Below are 26,893 nucleotides of genomic sequence, written 5' to 3'. Positions count from 1 at the left end.
CGTTCTGTCCTTGACAGTATCTGAGGCTGGCCAAGTTATTTTGGCATCTCAGCCAAAAAGTCTCACTAGCACCCCTCCTAGAGGATAAAAATACACTAAAGTAATAGTTTATACTACATATGTTTAAATATAGTGCAGTAAATACATTATGTAAAAGGGTAACAATTTGCAGCTCTTTCATGTCACTCAAACATGTTTTTAATCTTCTTTTGCAATAAATTACATGAACCCAAAACTATAGCTTTTTGCTATGCTTTTCTTGCCACCCATTTTTCCTGCAATAGAGAGCAAATATCAAATGGCTTCTACTTCTCTCCACATGTTGTTTCCTTGTTTTCACCCTCTTTCAGTTTCACGTCCCCGCAGTATCTTTCGACCTTCTATAGCTGGATAAAGTTTGCATCCATCGTTCAGGAATAAAGTTCTGAGATCAATGTACTGCAAATCATAGCGTGAACATATCGATTAAGTGACAGTTCTTAAACCTTTCTAATGGCCTGTTTGGAACATGCTGGCCATAACAGGTATCTGAAGTGATGCTCTCATTTTTCAGCAAAACCAAGTACAGTAGAGTCTCACTTATCCAAGCCTCGCTTATCCAACGTTCTGGATTATCCAACGCATTTTCGTAGTCAATGATTTCAATACATCGTGATATTTTGGTACTAAATTCGTAAATACAGTAATTACTACATAGCATTACTGCGTATTGAACTACGTTTTCTTTCAAATTTGTTGTAAACATGATGTTTTGGTGCTTAATTTGTAAAATCATAAACTAATTTGATGTTTAATAGGCTTTTCCTTAATGCCTCCTTATTATCCAACATATTCGCTTATCCAACGTTCTGCTGGCCCGTTTATGTTGGATAAGTGAGACTCTACTGTATCAATGGTATTTTTTAAGAACTGAAAATGCTTACTATGACATTAACTATTATGAGGTCGAGTCTATTTTGCCATTGGGTTGCTGTGAGTTTTTCGGGCTGTATGGCCATGTTCCAAAAGCATTCTCTCCTGACGTTTCGCCCACATCTATGTCAGGGATCCTCAGAGGTTGTGTAGTCTGCTGGAAACTAGGCAAGGGAGGTGTATATATCTGTGGAAGGTCCAGGGTGGAAGAAAGAGCTTTTGTCTGCTGGCCATTTTGAGTAGCATTGAATAGCCTGGCAGCTTCAAAGCCTGGCTGCTTCCTGCCTGGGGGGAATCCTGTGTTGGGAGGTGCTATCTTGCCCTGATTGTTTCCTGTCTGGAATTCCCTTGTTTTCTGAGTGTTGTTCTTTATTTACTGTGCTGATTTTAGAGTTTTTAAATACTGTTAGTCAGATTTTGTTCATTTTTATGGTTTCCTCCTCTCGGTTGAAATTGTCCACATGCTTGTGGATTTCAATGGCTTCTCTGAACACAGATGTGGCACCATAGATGTGGGTGAAATGTCAGGAGAGAATGCTTTGGGAACATGGCCATACAGCCCGGAAAGCTCACAGAAACCCAGTGATTCTGGCCATGAAAGCCTTCAACAACACTTTGCCATTGGTTCAAGTGTGCTGCTGGGACAGGCAAACAAGCTACATAATTTTGAGATTGTCTCCATTTCAAAGTTGTCATTTTTTCATTCATGTACTATTATCACTTCTTGCGAGTGGCCTCTTTGGTGTGACTGCACATCCAGTTCACAGCAAAAGCTCAGCAATGCTCAAGTGTAGATAGTATAGAAAGTCAGCAGTCTCCCAACTCAGAGACCTGAACCACTTCCTGGCTGTGTTGCACCTGGCAGCAAATTCTGTGGTTGACAGAAGTTATAAATAAGGACACCGCTGAAGAGGCTTAAAAAGTGCTAGGACGGAAGGAGGAGGGTGAAATCAATATTTTGTAGCTTTGTTCCCAGGGTTGTTCTTCAAATTGAAAATAAGGAAGGAGGGCATGGGGAAGTAAGATGCCCTGCCCCAAATGTTTTTTAGGACACATGCATTGTATGTACACAGGGCACCTCCAACCACTGGTTGTTTTGTGATAACACTATGTAACAAAATTTGAAAAAAAAACCTATTACTGGTTTGAAAGTGTTTGTTCCTGTTTAATTGTTCAGTAGTTACTTTGAAAGTAGCTGTTTTACTCCAGAGACTTTGTTTTTGTGGCTGCCACAAACTGTGTTGAATTGGCTGACACTTGATGAGATATTCATTGAAAAACTATAGCAAAATGTCTGCAGGATGTCCTGTAAAAACAAAGTGTTTGCAGTTTAATAAACCCTTTTCCATGTTTTTATGATAGCACCAATTAGGAAATGACATTTATAATCCAGGAACATACATCATGTTATATAGTGTAATGTAACATAAGGACTCAGGGTTGGGAAAGTGTGTCCAAAAATGTTTTGGAAGAAACGTCCAAAACTAGTTGTTACAGTGATTATTACAGTGATGAAATGGGGAAACTTTGATAACCTCTGTCTTTTAACATGTTTACATAGAACCCCGTATTAAAATTGGTTTGGGATCAGCAAGACTTCCTTCCAAGTACAGCTTGAAAATATTGAGTCATTTGGATTAGAACTTCCAGGCAACATAGTGTCAGATGAAGCCATGGCTGGGAGAACCTAGGAACTGTAATTTAAAGAAATTAAGGTTTCCAAATGACAACCAGTATAAGTGGCGCAGTGGATTAAACCAGTTGGCAGTTTGAATCCAGGGAGCAGAATGAGCTCCTGCTGTTAGCCTCAGCTTCTGCCAACCTAGCAGTTCGAAAACATGCAAATGTGAGTAGATCAATAGTTACTGCTCCAGCGGGAAGATAACGGCATTCCATGCAGTCATGCCGGCCACACAACCTTGAAGCTGTCGACGGATAACGCTGGCTCTTCGGCTTAGAAATGGAGATGAGCACCAACCCCAGAGTCAGACATGACTAGACTTAATGTCAGGGGAAAACCTTTACCTTAACCTATCTCTGCTTAGGAGTGCATACACTGAGCTTCTCTGACTTTAAAATCTTTGTTGTTTCCCTTCCATGTTTCTACCACAGTGATCCTTTCTCTGCCCTATCACAAACAAACTTTTTTGTTGGAAGTGTTTTAAATTATAACTTTTTGAAAGAGCCAGAAAGAGAAAAAATGGTCCTCACTGTGCCCAGAAATCTTGCTTTGACAACCTCTGTGTTCATAATACAGTGACTTTCCTTCAGAATTGTTGGGCTCTGGCTGAGTCTTACACCCCTCTAACGTGATATATTATGTTGCAGAGTACTTGAAAGACGAGTTGGACAGCTATGTGAAGCAATTGCAGATCGTTCGGGTCATCCGACAGATAGAGAGGAAGGGCTTAATCACTGCCCGGCTGCTTGGTGCCAGTGTTGCTACAGGAGACGTGCTCACTTTCCTCGATGCACATTGTAAGTAGTAACTCCCTCCTCCAATGAGTCCTATCCTTGATGTTGGCCTTTCTGGTGCAATTCTTTTCTACTCTTGACATAAATACAAAATCATTAGAGCTCATTCCTACAATCTTTTTCACTGCCCTATTAGTGCTGCATCTGTAAATGAATGGCAAAATGTTAACAAGCTGTGACAAATCTTACATGCAACCAATAAGTACTCTTTATGGCATCAGAGGTGATATTCCTCAAGTGAGTGGAGTCAATTCATATATTCAATGAAGTGCTTCAAAGACAGAGTGAAATGTGAATCAATTTGTTTGGTAATATATGATTAGAATATCCTTTCCTTTTGTTAATCCTGAAAGATTGCAATTGACCAAGATGAAAATGGTTTTTAAAGAGTGATTTTGCATGATGTTAAAACATTAAAGAAAACAACAGATTCACTTTCTATGATCATGTGTGAAGGGTCCAAATGATAATAAGAATAGCATGTGTGAATGGGGTGTGCTGACAAGTGTGGTTTTTTTTTAATGTGGAAAAGAATAGAAATGTTTCTAATTTCTATTCTTTTCCACATCAAAAAATAGCCCATTCACCTATCATCATTTGATCAAGTATAAAGAAACACAGATGTATGTAAATATTCTCTCTATAGTGGCATTCCTGATTTTTCCTTTCTCTGTCATAGGCAAATCAGATTGAGTATTTATTTTATTTTAACAGATTTTGTTCCGTTCATTTATTTTATATCCCATTTATTTTATTTTATATCCCATCTTTATACTAGTGTGGTATTCAAGGTAGTTTGCAGCCATTTGAAAATACAATACAACCAAAAAAATGCAGTTAAAACAATATTACACCAAATATGTTTAAAAAACAAGTTAAAATCCCAACCTAAAGCATATTTAAAACATAATACAATATAAATATTAAATGCCTCATCTACCACAACATAACAACAACAACAGCACTTTATTTATATTCCACCCTCTTCTCCAAGGAGACTCAGAGTGGAATACAGAATATATATAGGCAAACATTCAGTGCCTTGTTACAATGCAATGATAGAATTTGGACTTTGCTGTGCAGGTGCAGAAGTTGGAATATTTCTATATATTAAGATATCAGGGTGGCATACAATAAAGCCAGTTTAACTGATCTTAACCATTAAAAACCAAAATGTTATGGGAATGTTTTGTGTGGCGGCATTTTGGGGTGATGTGGCTGTTCTCTCCTTTCTTTCCTTAGGTGAGTGCTTCCATGGCTGGCTGGAGCCCCTCTTATCACGCATCGCGGAAGAGCCCACGGCTGTGGTCAGTCCAGATATCACCACCATTGATCTCAACACCTTTGAGTTTTCCAAACCCATTCAATATGGGAAACAACATAGTCGGGGTAATTTTGACTGGAGTCTGACTTTTGGATGGGAGGCTATCCCACAGCATGAGAAGGAGAGGAGGAAAGATGAGACATACCCGATCAAGTAGGTCCATGAGCGTAAAAACATCTCTTGAAATGTCTGTCTTAGCACAGAGTTTTCTCAACATTTCATGTTTTTCAGACATGCATCATTTCATGATATGGTAATTCAGTTTGACTTGCAAACTAGATGTTAAATCAAACCCTCATAAGAGATCTGGACACATACATAGATTGTAATAACAAAATGTATGGGGCCATAACATACTCATTATGATTTATTTAGCAGAGGCTGGGTGGGCATTTGTCAGAAGTGGGTGCTTCTGCCTGGCACTGCTCCTTGTGAAACTGCACAATAGTATTTAAAATACTTATTTAAATACTTAAAGGCCCTTACTGTCTTTCGGAAGCAATTAAAAACATGGCTGTTCTGTTGTGCTTTTGAGTAGACAAGTCCGTTATAACCTGGTCCATATCTACACTGAAACTTGCCCTGCTTACGTTTTAGTTTGATTCCCGTTCAGATTTATCTTCCCTACCTGTTGTATCTTTTTGATGTATGTCCTATTTGTAATAGACACTCCCTAAATCAGTTTTGATTATCATCCAGATGTTATCCTATATTGGACCTTTAATGCCTGGATGATTGTTTAACATTTTAACAATGTCGATTTTAACTATGACTTGTTTAAATTGTTTTTAAATTGTGTTGTCTGATGTCTAAATTGTTATTTTATGATTTTATGTGATTATATTGGGCTTGTTCCCCATGTGAGCCGCCCCGAGTCCCCTGCTGGGGAGATGGAGATGGCATACAAAAATAAATTATTATTATTATTATTATTATTATTATTATTATTATTATTATTATTATTATAAAATAGTTTGTTTTGCTTTGAAGAGTGTGCAGGGATGGGATTTGTTTTAGAGTAGAAATGTATCTGGCGGAGATGTGATTTGTTCCCCAAAATTCCAAAACCTCAACCCACCTCATGAGACATCATTGGCTCATAATAATGATGATGATAATAACTTTATTCTTATTTCCCGCCCCATCTCCCCAAGGGGACTCTGGGCAGCTTGCATGGGGACCAAGCCCAGTAAGACAGCAGTAAAATATATCAACATAAAATACATTTCAATTACAATGAAATTAACACATAAAAACATATAAAATATCATAAAACATAACAACTAATAACCAATAGCTGAGTGCAATGGGCGTGTTCAGAGCTGGAGGCAGGGCAATAATAGGGCATGTGCAATATGTTGCAAGGCCACTGGTAAAGGGGTGAGTAATAAAGTGCTGAGGCTGGGTATCAAGGTAGAGGTAGAAGGACTAAGTTGTAACCGATTAATCAAAGGCACATTGGAATAACCAAGTTTTAAGGTCTTTCCTGAAGGTGGCCAAGGTGTGGGTAGTCTAATTTCTCTTGGGAGGGAGTTCCAGAGCCAGGAGGCCACCACCAAGAAGGCCCTCTCCCTCATCCCCACCAACCGTGTTTGTGTCGGCGGCAGGAGCAAGAGAAGGGCCTTCCCAGCAGATCTTAAAGTTCACGCAGGTTCATAGTAGATGATACAATCGTGAAGGTAGGCTGGACCTAAACAATTTAGGGCTTTAAAGGTGATAACTAGCACCTTGAATTGGGACCGGAAACTTATCGGCAGCCAGTGGAGCTGTTTTAATAGGTAGCTTGGCCACTCCCTATAATGAGATTCACATCACAGTTCCAGTGGATTTCAAATTAGCAAAGGGGAGAAAGTGGGTGGTAAGAAATTTTATTATACCCTGAAATGTGTTATCCAAAATCAACAGTTTAAAACACAAAAAGTCTGAGGACATTTAGGATTATATTCTCTTAAAAAGCCTTGATAGACTCTTGGTCACTCCCATTAAGAACAAAACCATCACATTTCATCTTCTGTTTATCTTTTAGAAAAGTGGTACTCAAACACATTTGAATCTTCAAATCATGAGCTGCAAGTCCCTGGTGAATTTCCAGGAATGAAAGAAAGTGGGCACCAGTTACATTGGGAAAAAATAGTTACTGGTTCCTGACATGAGATGTACTGCTTTACAAACTGTGCTTTTATGTGGATGAACATAATTTGATTCATTTTGGCGCAATTATTCTGATTCCCTCAGAAGTCTTTGTAGAGTTCACTCCTAGAAAGTGGTACTGGAGACTAGGCTTGTGCACGAATTCGGGTTGGTTGGTTCCCTTCAGCCAATTCGGCTTGTTCGGCTTGTTTGGATGGCCGTAAAAGCGAGGACTCAGACACCATGGGTTTTTTTTTGGTTTTTTTTTTTGGTTTTTTGCCTGAAACATCCCACATGGCTGCCGGATGCAGCCTTTCCCCTTCTATTTGAAAGTACATGGCATATGCTTCCTTAACACCATCGCTGAAATCCAGACTCCCTTGAAGGCGAGAAAGGAAAGGGTCCCAGGAACGAAAAGGGGAGCTTTGTAAGTTCCCCATTGCCACAAGATCTTACTGGATCTTTTGGCTGCCTAGCTAAAAACAGATATTTCCATTAGCCAATTTTTGGAAGGCTCCTGAAAACTGATCTAGGTGCCCAACGAAATTCGGATACTCAAAACCGGGGAGCAAGGGAACAGGACATGGACTGAAATGTCCTTCTTAACCTGGACAGCACACAGTTCTATCCCTTACTTCCACCATCTAATTCCAAGGAGACCATGAAAGTTAAGACTGCCTATCCATTAGCCCAAATTAGTGGACATTTTTATGTGAAAATCCCAAAGAGGTTTGTGTTGTAGAGCTCCTGTAATTAAGTAGTTGTACATTTTACTTTCACTCAGAGAGGTTGCGAATAGTAATTCTGTGATGGACATAACTGGAACTCTCAAATATTTCTCGGAATCCTTTGTAGAGAAATCTACACTTATCTGGAATTTTGCTTTGCATAGTTTCAATTACCTCAAAATATTACAGTACAATAAGATATTTTAGAAAAAAGAAACATTCATAAAACTTCTATTGCAGTATGCTCTGTTTAATTTATAAATTAAACTTTATCACTGGTATTTTTTATTGTGTTATTTTTAATTTTTTAATTTTTTTATTTAATTTATATACCACTCTTCTCCCCCAGGGGGACCCAGAACGGTCTTACATAATGGCAAGATTACTGCCACATATAATACAAAATATAGTAAAAACCAATAATCGTAAAACACACTTAAAAACTAATATCATACCCAATTAAAACAGTAAAGCATTGTGTGACCGTTACAACAGGGCCAGGGCCAAAAGTCAGAGCCAGTCTGTCTTCAACTTCACATTAATCCAACAAATACATCAGGTTATATCAACTCATATCCTAGAATGGGCCAAAAGTTTGGGTCCACATCCAGGTCTTCAGCTGCTTCCTAAAAGACATGAGTCTTCCTAAAAGACATGAATTAGAAGCTACTTGAGAACATACTGCAAGTTGCTTCTGGTATGAGAGAATTGGCCATCTATAGAGACGTTGCCCAGGGGATGCCTGCATGTGTTACCATCCTGCTGGGAGGCTTCTCTCATGTCCCCGCAAGCTAGAGCTGACAGTCGGGAGCTCACCCCGTCTTGCGGATTCAAACCACCAACCTTCAGGTCAGCAACCCAACCTTTATGTCACCAGTCCAGCCGGAACAAGGGTTTAACCCATTGCACCACTATGGCTCCTATCACTGGTATGTTTTTGTAGAAAACAATGTAGTATATACAGCAGAGCTTTCCAAAATGTGTGTTGTGACACATTAGTGTGCTGACTGCAGTGTGCAGGTGTGTCACACAAATGTAACAAGGAATTACTAAAATCTTGCAATGTATATTATTGTCATAGAAACCATTTTTTAAGAAAAACATAAATGAAAAGTTTTCATGAGATATGTTGTGTCGTTACATTTCGTTACTACAATTTATGTATGTGTCTGTGTCTCTTATAAGAGGTTGGTTTAACCTCCAATTTGCCAATAAAACTGAATTACTGTGTCGCGAAATGAGGCACGTTTAAAAAGTGTGTCCTCAACATGAAATGTTTGGAAAGCTCTGACACACAGTGCTCAGTAAGATCTATAGTTTCAGGTTTCTTCTGAATGTCCTGGAAAGTTTTCACCTCAGAAAAGGAGGGACTATTGTACTGTTTAAGTACACATAAAACTATCGTATTTGTAGTCTAAATATTACCATTAGCAAATCACTTTGTCCATTTCCATATCACAAAAATTGGAAGAAAGGTGTTTTACCTCCCAGCATGTTGTTGCATTAAATGGAATTGTAAACCTTAAGTATAACCAACTTACTTTGAAACTTAATGGCAGGGTATCCCCCTCCCCCCTTTTATTTCTCCCCTTTTCTGAACAAAAGCAGGCTAATGAGAACCTTGACATGAAAGAATCGAGGTTTGTTCCTTCTTCTTTCAAAGGCTGGCAGCCTCTTGTCTGTTTTGGCAGTGGGCAGCTGCCGAGTCATTAAAGTAACCAGTATCCCAACCTCTTAAAGCTTGAAATGACCTTGTATTCATAAAGTGGAAGACATTTAATACCGGCCCCTTTGGCCCTTGTCATTGCCATAGCGAGACAAAATCCTGTTCCTCTGGCCTCAAGTACAGCTCCTCTTTGTGCGAAGGTCAGACGGGAGCCTGTTCCGCACGGATGAAAAGGGCTCAGGGATTCCTTCTTTGTTGTTGTTGTTGTTGCTTATTTTGGGAAGGGAGGGGAAGGGAGAGCTTGGCCACTTGGCTTGTCAGCAACTTCTAATCTCTCAGATGGTCCCCCACCTTCACCCGGGAAAGAACAGATCAGTGTTCCAGAGAAAGCCTCGTTGGAGAAACCTTTTGGCTCCGATCTCCACTCCTTTCCCTCTTTAAGACAAAAAAGTCCAAGGCAAGCAGTTATAAAAGCAAGGCAGGTTGAAAAGCTTTGTCCCTTAAGTGCACCCATTTCTGACTGGACAATATGCATTTACAATAATGATATCCAGGACTGAAGAAAGCCCTTGTCTGGCTCTAAAACTGCTCTCTTTGAATTCCATAAATGAATGGACTCCATCCTCTTTCAGCCTTGTGCCTGGGTTTCTACCAGAGGGGTGTGTGGGTTGTATGAACCATGCTGGGGTTTTTTCCATATCAGGAGCGACTTGAGAAACTGCAAGTCGCTTCTGGTGTGAGAGAATTGGCCGTCTGCAAGGATGTTGCCCAGGGGATGCCCAGATGTTTTACCATCCTGTGGGAGGCTTCTCTCATGTCCCTGCGTGGGAAGCTGGAGCTGACAGACAGGAGCTCACCCCACTCCCTGGATTCGAACCACCAACCTTTTGGTCAGCAGGCATGCCAGCACCAGGGTTTAATCCATTGTGCTACCAGGGGCTCTTTCCATACTGGGTGCTGCCATCTGGGAGTCGGGGGGGGGGGGGCTCTAAAATGACTCTCTATAAATTTTTATTCACTGGTTCCTAAGTAAGGTATTTTAGTTTATAAAACACTGTGGTTAGTTGAAAGCACAGGAAGATATGTAAGCCTGACTTACATGAACGACATCACTGAACCTAGAAGGCTGAGAACTCTATTCTCCACACTAGGCCCTGCCTTTCCCCCAGCAAGTGACTTAAAAACAGATAAATCCTGCTAAAATATAATTCGGCAAAAGGTTTTTAAAAATTAAGCCATTCGGTTTAAAAAGCAAACAGCGAAAACAGTTTTTAAAATGTGTTTAATGTAATTAAAAGATCCAAGGAGAATGCATGAAGAGCAGCTTTTGCTCAGATCATTTGAGCACCAGGGTGCTGCCAGTGGAAGAAGCACAAAGAAGGGCTAATTGAACCAGGAGCGGCACAGTCTGGGAGCAGCCACTAGGAAGGCTGTGTCCTGTATTATGAACAAAGATGGAACTCGGGTGGTGGTGGGGGGGGGGGGGGGGAGAATGTCCCTTCCGATCTTACACCTTGGGCTGAATCTCTCTTTTTTTCTATGTCAGAAGTGACTTGAGAAACTGCAAATCGCTTCTGGTGTGAGAGAATTGGCCGTCTGCAAGGACATTGCCCAGGGGACGCCTGGATGTTTTACCATCCTATGGGAGGCTTCTCTCTTGTCCTTGCATGGGAAACTGGAGCTGACAGACAGGAGCTCACTCCACTCCCCAGATTCGAACCACCGACCTTTTGGTCAGCCGTCCTGCTGGCACAAGGGTTTAACCCATTGCGCCACTGGTGACTCCTGACTAAATCTCTAATGTTCTTAAGTCAAGAGATGCCTAGGTGGGATTTTTCCCTGCCAAATACAATTTGGCCTATGTTGGAGGAGGGAGCAGAAAACTTTCTCAGCAATATGTTGCTCCTAATTGCATAGGTAAATTGTATGAACTCAGAGGAAACTGCTAGAAACTTCAGGGAGATTGACCCATGCATTGTAACAGCACCTGCTTCCATATTCTGTTCAATGAGTACCTGCCTTTCTATGTCCTGCTTACAACTGCCATTTCATTTCAGGACTCCTACATTTGCTGGTGGCCTCTTTGCCATTTCCAAGGCCTATTTTGAACACGTTGGCTCTTATGATGACCAGATGGAGATCTGGGGAGGAGAGAATGTCGAGATGTCGTTTCGGGTAAGGAGGAAAGGTACAATATGCTGCTTATGGTGGAGATGTGAGTGTGCAGAAGGTTTATGTATCTTCCAGGTTTTTTTATTGTGTCAGAAGCAACTTGAGAACATACTGCAAGTTGCTTCTGGTATGAGAGAATTGACCGTCTACAGAGATGTTGCCCAGGGGGCGCCCGGGTGTTATTGGAGGTTTCTTATATGTCCCTTCAAGCTAAAGCTGACAGACAGGAGCTCACCCCATCTTGCGGATTCGAACCGCCAACCTTCAGATCAGCAACCCAACCTTTCGGTCAGCAGTTCAGCTGGCACAAGGGTTTGACCCATTGCACCACCGCGAGTCTTTCCATCTTCCAGCTATACTAATATTCACAGTACAAGGCTAGATATGTTTTGGGGATTTTTTGGCTACTTCTCTTTAAAATGCATTCCTGAGGTACATTAGAAAGAATTTTCTGACTTGACTTGCCATGTGCTGATTTTAGAGTTTTCAGCAGACTTAATTTTAGAATGCTGCTCTTTCAAAAATTATAAAATCTTGATTCAGGTTTGAAAAAAATGTAAACTTTATTTAAAAACATTCCAACAGCCTTCACAAAACTAGTAACCTCGCAATATGTTTGACTGTAACTTTAACGATTCCCAGTGTGGACGTAATGGAAAAGGATAGCCTGTGAAATAACTTTGATGAAAGTGCTTCCAAAATCTTTTTTAGGACTACGTTTGTTTTTTTGTTTTTTCTACATTTTTGTCCCACCCTTCCTCTTGAAAAAATCCTGAATGATCTGCCTAGTGTTATGCTTCTCTTATTTTATCCTCACAAGCAGCCCAGTGATGTAGGCTAAGCTTAAAGATACCACATGGTCCAAGATGCAATGCTAGGTTGCCTTCACTTAAGCTTAATTGCAATAATGTGTTGCAGAGTTGCAGAAACCCACATAAAGTGTATAGAGACCACTTTGAAGTAGCCTCTTTTCAGGGAACCACAACATGGTTGAAATCCTGGGGGCATGCAAGTCATGTCTTTTCTACTCATAACCTGAAAGAAGGACCTTAAAGCTTCTAGATCTCTGCTTCAGTATAGAGTATGACTCTTGTATCCTAGGGACTGGAATCTGTGATTTCGTTTGTCTGTGTTTCACAAAATATATCCTCTCTAGGCATTTGCTAGATCATTCAATGCAACTGTATGATATTCTTGGGCCAAAAAAATCTTTATTTAAATAGGGTTTACTATTATCCATGAAGTCCAGGAACATATCCCTGGCGAATATGGAGGCTGTGTTGACTCTCATGGAAATATACCACAGAAAAGTAATGGCTGCATTGCTGTAGCAACCCAAAGTGCCCCTTGAGTTCAGCTAACTAATTAGATCTGTAAACTAGGGTTCTGCACACACATGCTACAAAAATAATAAAATAAAACTAGCAGCTTCCCGTGAATCATGATTATAATAATCAGTGCAACGCCCCGTGTCAAGAGAGGCAACTAGTGCTGATGTGAAGGCTCATGACACAGCTGTCATGGAAAATATAGCTACTTATAAGCTTGAAAGCCAAAGTAAAAATAGTAATGGATCTTGTTGGTTTACAAATAAATATCCACCCAGCTGTTTTTTGTTGGGACCAACCAAAGTGCAACAATCATGTGCAAGCTTTTAAGGTTCCTCAACTTTTCTGCAGATAAGGTACCACCTAAAATAGGGAACTAGAGGTGAAACCTGCAAATTAGTCCCGATGCTGTCATGACAAGGGCTCTAATTCAGCTCATATCATGCTGAAGACATCCCACTGAATGAATCATTGGTAGGTATGCAAGCTTCAAATTACACCTACTCCCGCATACTAAAATAGAAAATCAGTGATTGTTCTCCATTTCTGAGGACAAAAAGGCTCAGTTATAATTTATAAAGAATGTGCACTGAATTCGATCGTGGCAAGCACATCAATGCCACATTATTGCAAAATCCTAGAGTTATTGGAAAGGCGTAAAGCACTCTGGGGAAGCACAAATCTGGTAATATGAACAGATTGTATTTGAAGGAAAGGGGTGGAGAGACAGATTTATTGAAGAGAGAAAGTATTTCTGTTCATTATTGTAATGAAACATTTTATATAAATACCCTAAAGGCACCAAATCCAATCTGATCTTGGAAGCTAAACAGAGCCAGCCCTGGTTATTACTTGGATGGGAGATTCCAGGGGCTATAGACCAGTGGTTCTCGACCTAGGGTCCCCAGATGTTTTTGGCCTTCAACTCCCAGAAATCCTAACAGCTGGTAAACTGGCTGGAATTTCTGGGAGTTTTAGGCCAAAACATCTGGAGACCCTAGGTTAGGTTGAGAACCAGTGCTATAGACTATATTTCAGAGGAAGGAAATGGCAAAGCCTTGCCTGAATTCTCCTTGCCTAAGGAAACCCTATGAATCAACAGACGACGACAGTATACACACAATCCCTATATATTGGAGCCGGGCCTTAGTACAGCAGGTTGATTACCAAGCTGCAATAAATCTTGCCAACCAGAAGGTTGAAAGTTTGAAGCCTGGGTCAGGGTGAGCTCCTGACCATTAGCCCAGCTTCTGCCTACCTAGCAGTTTGAAAACAAATGTGAGAGGATAAATAGGAACCACATTAAAGCAGGGAGATATTTAGGCTCAGTGTTTGATCAGGAAAAAAGAAGGAAATTTACGAACCAAGAAAGCTCTTTGGCAGGGAGATGGAGCAACAGCACCCTGGTGGCTGGAACCAAGCACAGCCTCCAAAGATGGCAAAAGATGGGAAAGCCTATATATACCTTTATCTGTTGTTTGTCTTGTCACTGTTATAATCGGCATTGAATATTTGCCATATATGTGTTCTGTGATCCACCCTGAGTACCCTTCGGGATGAAAAGGGCAGAATATGAATTCTGCAAATAAATAAATAAATATTTAGGGCTAATTAAATGGATTTCCCCTTTCTTAGTCTATCACTCTTATCTGTTTCACCACACTGATTCTCTAAGATTTTTGGCTTATTTTTCTTTTCTTTTCTTAAAGAAAAAGTAGATATGAGGTTATGATCAGAACTGGTACTTGCTTTTTCACGTGGAGAATGGCCTTGTTCTGTAGTACATATTATTATAGCCATCTCCCAAAAGCTGCCCCCAATCAGAGAAGAAAATTCCCACTGATGAAAGTTTTTTTTGCAATAGGAAAGAGGTAACCTTTGATGGAAAGAAACAGCTAACATTTCCTCTTATTGTGTTGTCAAAGGATTTCATGGCTGGAATCATTGGGTTGCTGTGAGTTTTCCAGGCTGTATGGCCATGTTCCAGAAGCATTATCTCCTGACATTTCACCCACATCTATGGCAGGCATCCTCAGAGGTTGTGAGGTCTGTTGGAAACTAGGCAAGTGGGGTTTATATATCTGTGGAAGGTCCAAGATAGGAGAAAGAACTTGTCTGTTTGAGGCAAGTGTGAATGTTTCAATTGGCCACCTTGATTTACTGTCCTGATTTTAGAGTTTTTTAGTAGCCAAATTTTGGTCATTTTCATGGTTTCCCCCTGGACACAGCATATTTAAGAACACAGAAATGTTGGACCACTCTAATAACTACCATGTAAGACTACACAGAGAAGCCATTGAAATTCACAAGCATGTGGACAATTTCAACAGAGAGGAGGAAACCATGAAAATGAACAAAATCTGGCTATTAGTATTAAATAATTCTAAAATCAGGACAGTAAATAAAGAAAACCACTAAAAAACAGGAATTCCAGACATGAATCAATCATGCCAGCTAACACCTCCCAACAAAGGATTCCCCCTGGTAGTAAGCAGCCAGAACTTGAGGTTGAAAGGCCATTCAATGCTAATCAAGGTGGCCTCAAACAGACAAGAGTTCGTTCTCCCACCCTGAATATTTCACAGGTATATAAAACCACACTTGGTTAGTTTCTAACAGACCTCACAACCTCTGAGTTATGCCTTCCATAGATGCAGGTGAAACATCAGGAAAGAAGGCTTCTGGAACATGGTCATACAGCCTGGAAAACTCACAGCAACCCATTCCCTCTTATTCTCATCCTCCACCTCAAGGTGATCCCCTTTTCCCTGCTTCAAAAAGAGGATAACAGTGAGATACAAAATATGAACATGTATTTCATATATTGCTCATACATTGAAAAGTTTGTATTCCCCCCTCTTGACATGAATGGCACATTTTGACCCAGGTGTGGCAGTGCGGGGGTCAGCTGGAGATCATTCCCTGCTCGGTGGTTGGCCATGTCTTCCGCTCCAAGAGTCCGCACACCTTCCCCAAAGGGACCCAAGTCATCTCCAGAAATCAAGTGCGCTTGGCCGAAGTCTGGATGGACGACTACAAGGAAATTTTCTACAGGAGGAACCAGCAAGCCTCTCAGATGGCTAGAGAGGTATTAAAACAGTTTGTTGTTTCAGAGAGAAAGGTTGCTGTTTTGGGAGAATTATTTTCCGCCTGGCCTGATTGACCAGAGGGCAACAGAGACCCGATGCCTATCTAAAGTCTGGTGACAATGGTTGTCCTAGTTGTAGAAAAGGGCCTCACGGGAACAAGAAAAATCACCTGGGTGGTCATACCTCAGTGACCATTTTAACAGAAAGAAGGGTTCTAATAATATTGTGAAGTTTTCAGAAAGTAATAATGGATAGTTAGATTCATCCAGAGGTTGAGAATCAGTAGCTAGTATCAGTAGCTAGTATCACCTAAATACGAAATGGAAGTACAGTAGAGTCTCACTTATCCAACATAAACGGGCCGGCAGAACGTTGGATAAGCGAATATGTTGGATAATAAGGAGAAATTAAGAAAAAGCCTATTAAACATCAAATTAGGTTATGATTTTACAATTAAGCACCAAAACATCATGTTATACAACCAATTTGACAGAAAAAGTAGTTCAATGCGCACAAATGTTATGTTGTAATTACTGTATTTACAAAATTAGAACCAAAATATCACATTATATTGAAAACATTGACTACAAAAGTGCATTGGATAATCCAGAATGTTGGATAAGCGAGTGTTGGATAAGTGAGACTCTACTGTATTGAGATTGGTTAACCTGACTATGTGCCTCTCTAGAAAATTAACATATTGTCAACATTCATAAATTATGTGATGCACATATTTCTGTACTTAAATTTGCCTTAATTCTAGTAAACTGGGGTGTTCAGCCATAACTTTTGCAACAGAAGAGATCTTTTGACATGTTTATCAAGCTTTGTAGTGCAGGGGTTTCCTCCAAAAAGAAAGCATCCAATATTTTAGAAAATAGAGAAATTGTGTCTACTGATGAAAACTGAGATTGAGTCCCATCTCTGTAGAGGAATCCTATATATAAGTTACTCTTAATCATAGCATTATACAAAGCAAAGAACAAAGGAACTTTCAGTATTATTTCTTGTAGGGTAGTTCCTTATTTACTCAAGCCCTTTAATAATGAGTTCTATGTAATGAGAGATGCTAACATCCCCGCATCCTGATACATATTAACACATACTGTCTTTGTTTTTTTCAGAAAACATACGGAGACCTCTCTGACCGGCTTGATCTGAAGGAGCGCTTACACTGCAAGAATTTCACCTGGTATCTACAAACCATTTATCCTGAGATCTTCATCCCAGACCTTACTCCAGCTTTCTATGGAGCTGTAAGTGCAAATGCATTAACTTGTTTTTCACTTTTTACTGACAAGTGAAAAATGCAATTTTACCAGGAAAGTTGCATTCAAAACACCCCCGACAGATGGCCACGTAGCCTCTGTTTAAAAGCCTCCAAAGAAGGAACCCCAGAGTGGGGTGGAGGCTGGATGGCCATCTGTTGGGGGTGCCTTGAATGCAATTTCCTGCTTCTTGGCAGGGGGTTGGACTGGATGGCCCATGAAACCTTCCAATTCTAGGTTTCTATGATTCTATGACCCATCATACTGGACATGGGAAAAGACAATACAGAACCAACTCTCTGTCCCAGTGATCAGGAAAATGCATCAAAACTGGTTTTGTAGGATATTTTTGCTTGAGTTCAGGAAGAAACCTGTCAATATTTCTCCTCCAACTTTACTATTTATTGTTTTATATATATTCTGGGGAGAGGATTAATCATTTATGCCATATTTGAGCGAGGCGGTGAGGAAGAGAGCAATCTGTTCCTACAGCTTTCTTCCCCAAAACTCCAAAAATGGAATTAAAAGAAAAAGCCTACAATGAAGGGAAATGGTTACTCTCCCTGTCAAAATTCAGTCATTAGCATGAAGTAAAAAAAAATTCATTTCCCTAATCGGCTGTCTCCTTTTTTGTTTACACTGAAAGGTCCATAGAGTGTTTCATAGCTTTACAAGGTGCAGCATAAAGTAAACACATCAGTAATTAGAAAAAGGAATTTAAAAGCTAGGTCAATATTGATCCCCCCCCCCCCCAGTTTGCGGACTCTTGCTTGTTTCTTTCCATTCTTTCCACTCCATTTCATCAGTTATTTTAAGCAATCATTCCAATGTCTATCTTAAATATTAGTGAATTCTCTGTTTTGAAGCTTTGGGGGTGGGTGGAGGTGGCATACATACCTCTATATCATGAGTTACACTCTTCATTTATGAGGTTGTCAAGTCATGTTCACGAAAATCCCACAAAAGGGAGCAAAGATAAGTGGTGAGCCCATCCATAGCAAATTGGGACAAATCCTCTTATGGTTCAATTTAAGGGCCCTTCCACACAGCCATATAACCCAGAATATCAAGGCAGAAAATCCCACAATATCTGCTTTGATGTGGGTTATCTGAAATTGGGTTATCTGGATTTGATCTGGGTTATCTGGATTTTAAATTTTTGTTGTTGTTTTAGCAGGATTGTATATTTTTGTTTGATGATGCTACTTTTGTTGTATGGTCTCCTATTGGCAATTGAATGTTTTGCTTATGTTGGAAACCAGCCTAAATCCTCCTGGGGAAATAGGGCAGTATATAAATAAATTATTATTATTATTATTATTATTATTATTATTATTATTATTATTATTATTATTATCTGAGTCCACACTGCCATACTTTCCATTTCAAAGCATATACAGTAGCTTATCCAACACTTGCTTATCCAACGTTCTGGATTATCCAACGCATTTTTGTAGTCAATGTTTTCAATACATCGTGATATTTTGGTGCTAAATTCGTAAATACAGTAATTAGCATTACTGCGTATTGAACTACTTTTTCTGTCAAATTTGTTGTTTAACATAATGTTTTGTTGCTTAATTTGTAAAATTATAACCTAATTTGATGTTTAATAGGCTTTTCCTTAATGCCTCCTTATTATCCAACATATTCGCTTATCCAACATTCTGCCGGCCCGTTTATGTTGGATAAGTGAGACTCTACTGTAATGTGGGATTTTATTCAGCTGTGTGGAAACCAAAACGTTAATGCTCAGGCCTTGCTCCTATCCACATCAGGTGTCGTGGAAAAGTATTAGGTATTAGGCACTTTTTGGTTTCCAAGCACTTTCCATGTGATATGCCACCCTATAACCACATTCTCAGGGGTTGTTTTTTTTTTAATGTATACAGTGGCACATATATATGTGAGAAGCAAGCCTGCACCACAGTCCAGATAAAACAGTTTTCAGGTTTTTTTCATGTCAGGAGCGACTTGAGAAACTGCAAGTCACTTCTGGTGTGAGACAGTTGGCTGTCTGCAAGGATGTTGCCCAGGGGACCCCAGATGTTTTGATGTTTTTACCATCCTTGTGGGAGGCTTCTCTCATGTCCCCACATGGAGCTGGGGCTGATAGAGGGAGCTCATCCATGCTCTCCCCAGGTTGTATTTGAACCGGCAACCTTTAGGTCAGCAACCCAGCCTTCAAGTCAGCAGTCCTGCCGGCACAAGGGTTTCACCAACAGCGCCACCAGAGGCTCTGTAGTTTTCAGCTAGAAATAGATAAAGGGTATTGAAAATAAATGTGTGCTTTCCTAGCTCCAAATCCCACCAGTGAGCTGCCATGACTATTGATTGAGCTGTTTTGCCTGAATGTTCACCAATATTCCATCTGCTGTGAAAAACATATTCATTGAATGTAATTATTGAAAGGGAAGCAGCAATATTGTAGAGGAGGAATCAAGACTGGAGAATACATAAAGGGATTGCATCCTTGGTCCTTTTGAAAAACTCTGTCTTGTTTCTGGTTTTCGCTGTGCCTCTAAGTGTGCTGACTTTTCTTGGTTGCAGATTCGAAATGAAGGAGCCAAACGCTGCTTGGATGTTGGAGAGAACAATCATGGAGGGAAGCCATTGATCCTGTATCCCTGTCACGGAATGGGAGGAAACCAGGTATGGAGTGGAATGAAGGAGGATTTTGGGGATCTCCATCTCCTCTCATGCATTTGCATGCAGACCAGCCTCTGCACATCAACAAAAAGTCCGCATGCAGGAAGTAGGGAAATGAAGGGTAAAATGTATGGCCTCAAACCTTTAATATTTTTAACATACTTAATGTTATAATTAACAAAGTGAGACTAGTATTATGCACATGAAGCTTCGTTTATTGGATAAGCTCAAGAATGTTTGGGGAACTTCAGTCCCTGCATGGCTTATATCATGTTTATGCATTGAACCAGGTGTTTCCATAGTAACTTTATTTGCATCCTTATTATTTCAATGCTGCATGTTCTTCTGTTTTTTGCTTTCCAACAAGCAAGACCTTCTCCTGCCTCTTCCCATTCCCAATTTTGTTCCCATCTTCTTTTGTTCCCAGTACTTTGAGTACACCTCCCAGCGAGACCTACGGCACAACATTGGCAAGCAGCTCTGCCTCCGATCCAAGTTGGGACCAGTAGAGTTGGGAGACTGTCACTATACAGGGAAGCACTCCCGGGTACCAGAAAATGAAGAATGGGACCTGACTAAGGTGGGTTTATTCTGGATTTCAGAAGGATAGACTTCTTTTCTTAAATTGCTTTGCTTTTTTTTTTTTTTGGCACCTACTCTCACCATCAGTTACATCTTTTGCTACCTGCCAGGGATGTATTTTCCATTTTTCTAACTATGACCTGGCCTGGCTAAAATACCCACAGGAAACTGCTGTCCTCTTATTTCTGCTGGGAAACATCAGTTGTGACCATTACTTGTAGGCAGAGCTTGGACATAACACATTACAAGTAAAGATACTTGTATCTACTCGAATCTCATGCGCCATTGAATCTAATGCACACCTTATTTTTTAAAAGCCTGAAACCAAAAAAAGAATGTGCTGCCAAATCTAATGTGCAGCAGCACAAAGTGTGTTCTTTATAATTTAGCAAAAAAAAATGCACATTACAGCTATTGCACATTTAGAATTCCTTCATTCAAAATAAAAGTGTGAGAGCACCAAAGCTTCCAGCAGTGGAAAAGAACATCTTAGGGAGCATCTATCCTGTAGAATGAATCCAGTTTAATTGCCTTGGTTCAATACTATGGAGTCAGGCTGTAGTTTTATGAGGTTTTGATGAGGTTCTCTGCCAAAGCATGCTGATGCCTCACCAAACTACAAATCCCAGGATTGCGTATCATTGTGCCATAGGCATTGAATCAGGGATGAGGTCCCTCAAACAGGAGCTCCAGGCGCAGCCCCTGAAACAGCTCCCTCTTTTGCTTTGGCTCAGGACTACCATTACGGTATGACGCAAATTTAATGCACACCCCAATTTTTGCAAGGTCATTTAACCAAAGAAGGTGAGCATTAGATTTGAGTAAATCTAGTGACAATGTATTGTTTTGAGGGTTAACAAAAGAATAGTCATGCCCCTTTTTCAAACAGACATAAATACTGGAAATAATATCATGTTAGTATTTCTCATTCTTTTTCCCCCTCTTCTTTTTTAAAGACCCAGGGTGCTTTCTTTGGGCATTTTGAGGCTCCCTCTGCCAAATGTTAAGTTGCTTTCATGTATTTGTTGTATGCCTTTTCCTTAAAAAATGAAATAAGTAACTGTTTTAGTAGAAGAGAAGGGCCTGTTTGCGTGTATTTAACTTTTCAAGCTTTGGCTGAGGGTGGGATTTATTCCCAAATTACCTTTCTTTTAGAGAGGACAGTATTTTGAGTAAGCTGAAACTATAGTAATGGTGCCTTTTCCTGCTTTTTTCATGTCAGGAGCGACATGAGAAACTGCAAGTCACCTCTGGTGTGAAAGAACTGGTTGTCTACAATAATAACTTAATTTTTTTCTGTCCCGCCTTCATCTCCCCACAGGGACTTGGGGCAGCTAACACAGGGCCAAGCCCAAAAAACAAATCATAAGCAAAGTAAAATACATGTAAAAACAGCAACTTCGACCAAATAAAACACATTAAAACCAAATGATATAATATAAAAACAATTTAAAACATGGAATAAAAGGACCACCATTTAGGAGAAGTGAAATAAAATGGGAGGGCGGTCTAGGCAAAAGTGCAAAGATATGTATTATAGTGCCGTTTGGGAGCATAGAAGGACAAAGTGCTCAAAAATTCTCAGGAGAAGTAGAGTGAAGTACAAGGAGTATCCTGTGGAAGCAGAAGAGTCCCCTCGGGGAGATAAGGCCGGGATAAAAATAAAGTGTTGTTGTTGTTGTTGTTGTTGTTGTTGCTATTATTGAGTCCAGTGGCAAGGAATAGTCTATGAGTCAGTGAGGGTTATAGCATATCTCCAGCAGAACATTTTACTAGAGCTTCATCTCACCTCATAATCTTGTAACAATGGATAAAGTGATTAAACTTCAGAAAGGAGAATTCTTGACAGAGAGCAATTCCAAAAGTGCAATACATAAATAAATACATATTTTTTTCTTTTTAAAGGATCACCTGCTTATAAATGTGGCATCCAAAAAATGTTTATCTGCAAAAGGTGAACATCCCTCCATGGCTTCCTGTAACCCTACAGATCCCTATCAACTTTGGTATTTCAGCTAAAATCCAGCAAATACAAACCACTGCAAGCCACACCAGAATACTATGGACCTCCCGTGGGAGATTTTTCTATTTTTCTAGCCCATTCTTCTGAGAACAAGAGGATGAGTCCAAGAAGAAAGAGAAAGGACCCATTCAGATATGCTGCATAATCACAAAAACCTACCTGTAAAACACTCATGTGCCTTGATGTGAAAGGATGGCCCAAGAGACACAGCAAACCCTGATGTATATCTTTATTCTCCTTTTTTTTGTGAAAGTTCCAAGATGGTGTCATATGTATTGTGAATCAAAACTCCATATTGTGAGATGGACAGTCTTGGTGATTTTTCTTCTACAGTAGACAAGATAAAAAGTGGGTATTTTGTATGATGTGAATTCCAAAATATCCCTAAATAAGTATGCTGTGTACAGGGCAGGCCGTAGCATCTCAAGGAAACCAACTACAGAGCTTATCTTAAAAAATAAAGGCTCTTTAGGATTTTAGAAGATAATCTGATGCCAGAGACTTTACATCTCTGTTACATAGGACATGCATCTTCTGACAGTAGTGGCCTTTGAAAAAAAGAAAATGTGTCATAAAGGCAGAGTGCGAATTCTAGTGCTTTCTTAGCGTGGCCAAAGGCCTTTGCACAGAGATGCTTGTGGATCATGATGGGTAATGTTGCTGCCAAAGACGCAGAAGGCTAGCCTGCATTTAAAATAGCAAACACTGGAGTGCAGTGCTGTTGCATGATGGAAATCCTCAGCCCTTTGCACAGGCTGCGTTCTGTGCCTTACCTCAGGCTTTGGGAAATTTCACCATCAGCACACTGTGAATAAGAGCTAATGCCTATGGTGTCTAGGCAGCTTATCCTTCCAAAGAAAATGAGAGGAGGACACTTTTGGGGCTCATGCAAAGAAAAGATATCAGGCATTTCACGTTTTGCTGTGAGCTGTTTTGCCGTGACCCAGAGCTTTTTGAATCCTCGCAATAAAGACATCTAGAAAGCGTGAGAAGGACCTGGCTCTCAACATGTCTGTGCAGGGTTTGTAGTCTTTCGCTTGGGTCTTCGCTTGGGTCTTTTCCTTACTTCAATAGCCTCCCTTGTACATTGCCACAGTAGGAACCAAGAAAGCTGCTAATGTGCCTTTTAAAAAAAAACACACCAGCAGAGAGGAACTTTTCTTGTGGAGAACTTCAAAATCACATGGATGGAGACCAAACAAGGAAAGAAGGAATGTTTTTGCAAAAATAGTCATCATGGGTAGGAGTAGCCAGGAGTAAACTGACAATTTGCACAGTTGCCCACTAGAGTAAATCCTCTTTTTTCATTGTTTATGTGCTAGTGAGAAAATATTTAGATATCTTTTGCCCTTAGAATGAAGGTTGTGGCACCGTTCGCAACACCAAGGAGCAGGTACCAGACTGACACTGAGCCTTAATATTTTTGTGACCTGTAGCTGCTAATTAGAACTTTTAAAAGTTACTTTTGGGGAAAACAACTCTTGGAATTGCTTGGCCAGAGGATTCTGGGAGTCTGAGTACCGAAATATCACCCCTTCTCCAAGCTCTGAGCTGTTTTAGCTTGACACTATCAATTTAATGCAAAGGGAAGATTTGTTTGATATAGGGATCAAATTGCCCGTCATTCTGTTTTTCTTTCTTGGAAGTCCACGACTGGTTTCTGTCCCATTTTAAGCATCTTGGAAGAAAGCACAAAGTTGCAGACTCTTCCTCGGTTCTGAATGTGGAAGCTAGTGTTAGTGTTCCCAGGTGACTGTTTATTTTCAGAAAGGCTTTGGACCCAGTGGAAAGGGCCTACCCTAGAATTCCCAGTTGGAAACAATAAAACTGAAAATGTATTTTACAAAAGAGTTGTGTCTGTCTTTGGTTGTGTTTGAATTGTCTCTCAAAAGTTTGTTTGTTTATTTTAAAAAAATAAGAGGGTCATGGTTAGGAGTCCTCTCATTCCCCCTTACTTTTTCCATTACCGGCACACTCTTTACTGGTCAAGGCTTTGGCATGTGGCTAAGGTATGCAATTTGGGGTCTGACCAGCATTCTTTTGGGCCAGTCCATCCTGGTTGATCATCCTTCCTTCCACCTTTCTCCCTACTGCTCTATTTCCCTAGGTGGGATACTTTGGCAAGTCAGCGTACATATTGGTCATTTCCTACCAGGAAATTTGTTTGTATGCCTTCAAGTCATTATTTATGAAAACACCCAGGAGATTCCACCTGAACATTAGGAAGAACTTCCTGACTGTAAGAGCTGTTCAACAGTGGAACTCTTTGCCTCAGAGTCTGGTGGAGGCTCCTCCTTGGGAGGCTTTTAAACAGAGGCTGGATGGCCATCTGCTGGGGGTGCTTTGATTGTGTTTTTTCCTGCATGGCAGGAGGTTGGACTAGATGGCCCATGTGGTCTCTTCCAACTCTGTTATTCTATGATTCTATGACCTTTTCACTAAGTTTTCTTGGGCTGAGTGTGTATGACTCATCCGAGATCACCCAGTGGGTTTCTATGTCCAAGCAGGGTATCAAACCCTGGTCTCCAGACTCGTTGTTCAATGCTCAAAGCACTGCACCAAGCTGGCTGTCCCATCAAGAATAGCGAACAACAGACCATAGCAACAAAAGAAGCAGCCTTATAGCAGCCTTTTTCGTTATATCACTCGCTTTTGTCTGATCAGATAGTCTTAAAGGTCTTTCCCATCATCTGCTAATAAGAACAATTTTAAGATGGAGGTACTAGCAACTGAATTTTGGGGCTCTCTGTGTAAAACATTCTAGGTTCATGCTGCAGCAGAAAAAGTCATGCTATTTTTAAAGAGTTTTCCCCCCTGGCAAATTGCAGAAAGACTAAAGAAGATAACAGAAGAAATCTAGCAGGTGCGCAAGATATACCATAATACCCTGGGATATTTGGGTAGGGGGGGGGCAGCATAAATAGATATTTCATTTGGAAATCCTCCTCTAACTTAATTGATTTGCACTTTAACAACCCTAAAGAAGTTTGGCATTTAAATTAAAATAGATTTGGAAATGTCAATTGATAGATTATGGGTCTATTTCTGGGCCTGTTTCGTGTATGACTTTGACAATCTTTCTTGTTTCCCTATATCTGAGTTGATATTTAATTAATCTGAGTCAGAGACCAAAATATTACTAGCATATGTTTATTTGTAAATCTGAAACTATCGTTTAATTATTTTTATATTCAACATTATTTAAAAGAATAGATGTAGGCGAACAGAGCTGGCTTGTCAGCATGAAGAACACATGGCATTGTCTTATATTGTGGGAAGCCTCCGTTCCTTCTAACCAAGCTGTCAGCTCCTCCTGACAATAGTTGTTTGGGATCTCTGATAGAGAGAAACTAAAGAATTTTCCATAAGTGGTTCCCAAAAGTCCCTGGTGCCCTGTATGATTATGAAAACCATGATGTGAAACTTTCCTCTGGGCATATAGTGAGCTGAGAGGTTGAGAAAGACAGCTTTTTGAGAGCATCACAATTAATAAATCATTATAATATATTAATAATATCATTTCAAAAATGATAAAAATAGATACCAATAAATTTTCATTAATTGAGACATCAGTAGGTTAAATGTTTTTGAATATTTACATAAAGCTGTAATTTAAGATAATAATAAGACTTTAATAAGATAAGACTGTCCAATTCTGATTAGCTATATACTCTAGTATAGGCCAACCCGAATATAAGCTGGACAGGACCCTCACTTGAATATAAGCCAAGGGGGGCTTTTTCAGCTCTAAAAAGGGTTGTAAAACTCAGCTTGTACGTTATGTGTTCTTAACCAGTTGTGATGAGAGGGACATGATTGACGATGGGGGGAGACACGATTGAGTTCCATTTAGGTGCAATGACAGTAGATGGGCACACATTCACATTATAGCTGTGGTTCCCTTTCAAGTGAGCAAATGGAAACTTTAAATCAGGCATGGAGCAGTTGTAGCCCATCCAGTGTTGCTGGGCTGCATATCCCCTCCGTTTTAAACAGAATAACCAGTGCTGAGGGATGATGAGATCTTCAATGAAAAATATCAAGAGGATGAAATGTCCACAATCCCTACATTAAGGTTGTTAAGCAAATGAAACATGAATGAGCTAAAGGAAAGTATCGTATATCCTCATGTTGTGCCTAGAATACTAATGGTTCAAAAAGACCCAGATTTGTTTTGTTTTTGTTAATTCTAAAATATAAGATGAGATGGAACACAGTGTTGCATACATTCAAAACATTAAGCATTGGCTCATGAGGAACTTAGAAGTCTTTGATCTCAGTGGGTTTTTTTATCGTATCAGAAGCGACATGAGAACATACTGCAAGTCACTTCTGGTGTGAGAGAATTGGCTGTCTACAGAGACGTTGCTCAGGGGATGCCCAGATGTGTTACCATCCTGCTGGAAAGCTTGTCCTCACAAGCTAGAGCTGACAGATGGGAGCTCACCCTGTCTCGTGGATTCTAACTGGCAACCTTTAGGTCAGCAGTCCAACCGGCACAAGGGCTTAATCCATTGCGCCACTGCAGCTCCTATCTCAGTGGGTTA

General features: G+C 40.2%; 1 protein-coding gene across 1 annotated transcript in view; it reads left to right on the top strand.

Annotated features, from left to right (window-relative positions):
• The window catches only part of galnt6 (polypeptide N-acetylgalactosaminyltransferase 6), a 46,791-nt gene extending 22,597 nt beyond the window's left edge, over positions 1 to 24,194 (top strand). The window contains exons 3-10 of the mRNA XM_062966448.1: positions 3,241 to 3,390; positions 4,630 to 4,864; positions 11,293 to 11,410; positions 15,623 to 15,823; positions 16,949 to 17,080; positions 19,643 to 19,744; positions 20,169 to 20,321; positions 22,229 to 24,194. Coding sequence (XP_062822518.1) covers positions 3,241 to 3,390; positions 4,630 to 4,864; positions 11,293 to 11,410; positions 15,623 to 15,823; positions 16,949 to 17,080; positions 19,643 to 19,744; positions 20,169 to 20,321; positions 22,229 to 22,342 — 1,205 coding nt within the window. The 3' untranslated portion in view covers positions 22,343 to 24,194. The remainder of the gene's footprint in view (positions 1 to 3,240; positions 3,391 to 4,629; positions 4,865 to 11,292; positions 11,411 to 15,622; positions 15,824 to 16,948; positions 17,081 to 19,642; positions 19,745 to 20,168; positions 20,322 to 22,228) is intronic.
• Positions 24,195 to 26,893: the final 2,699 nt, after the last annotated feature.

Source organism: Anolis carolinensis, unplaced genomic scaffold, assembly GCF_035594765.1.
Source record: "Anolis carolinensis isolate JA03-04 unplaced genomic scaffold, rAnoCar3.1.pri scaffold_20, whole genome shotgun sequence".
In the NCBI taxonomy this organism is placed as follows: Eukaryota; Metazoa; Chordata; class Lepidosauria; order Squamata; family Dactyloidae; genus Anolis; species Anolis carolinensis.
The sequence above is the reverse complement of the archived record's forward strand: the minus strand, read 5'-3'. Positions and strand labels throughout refer to the sequence as shown.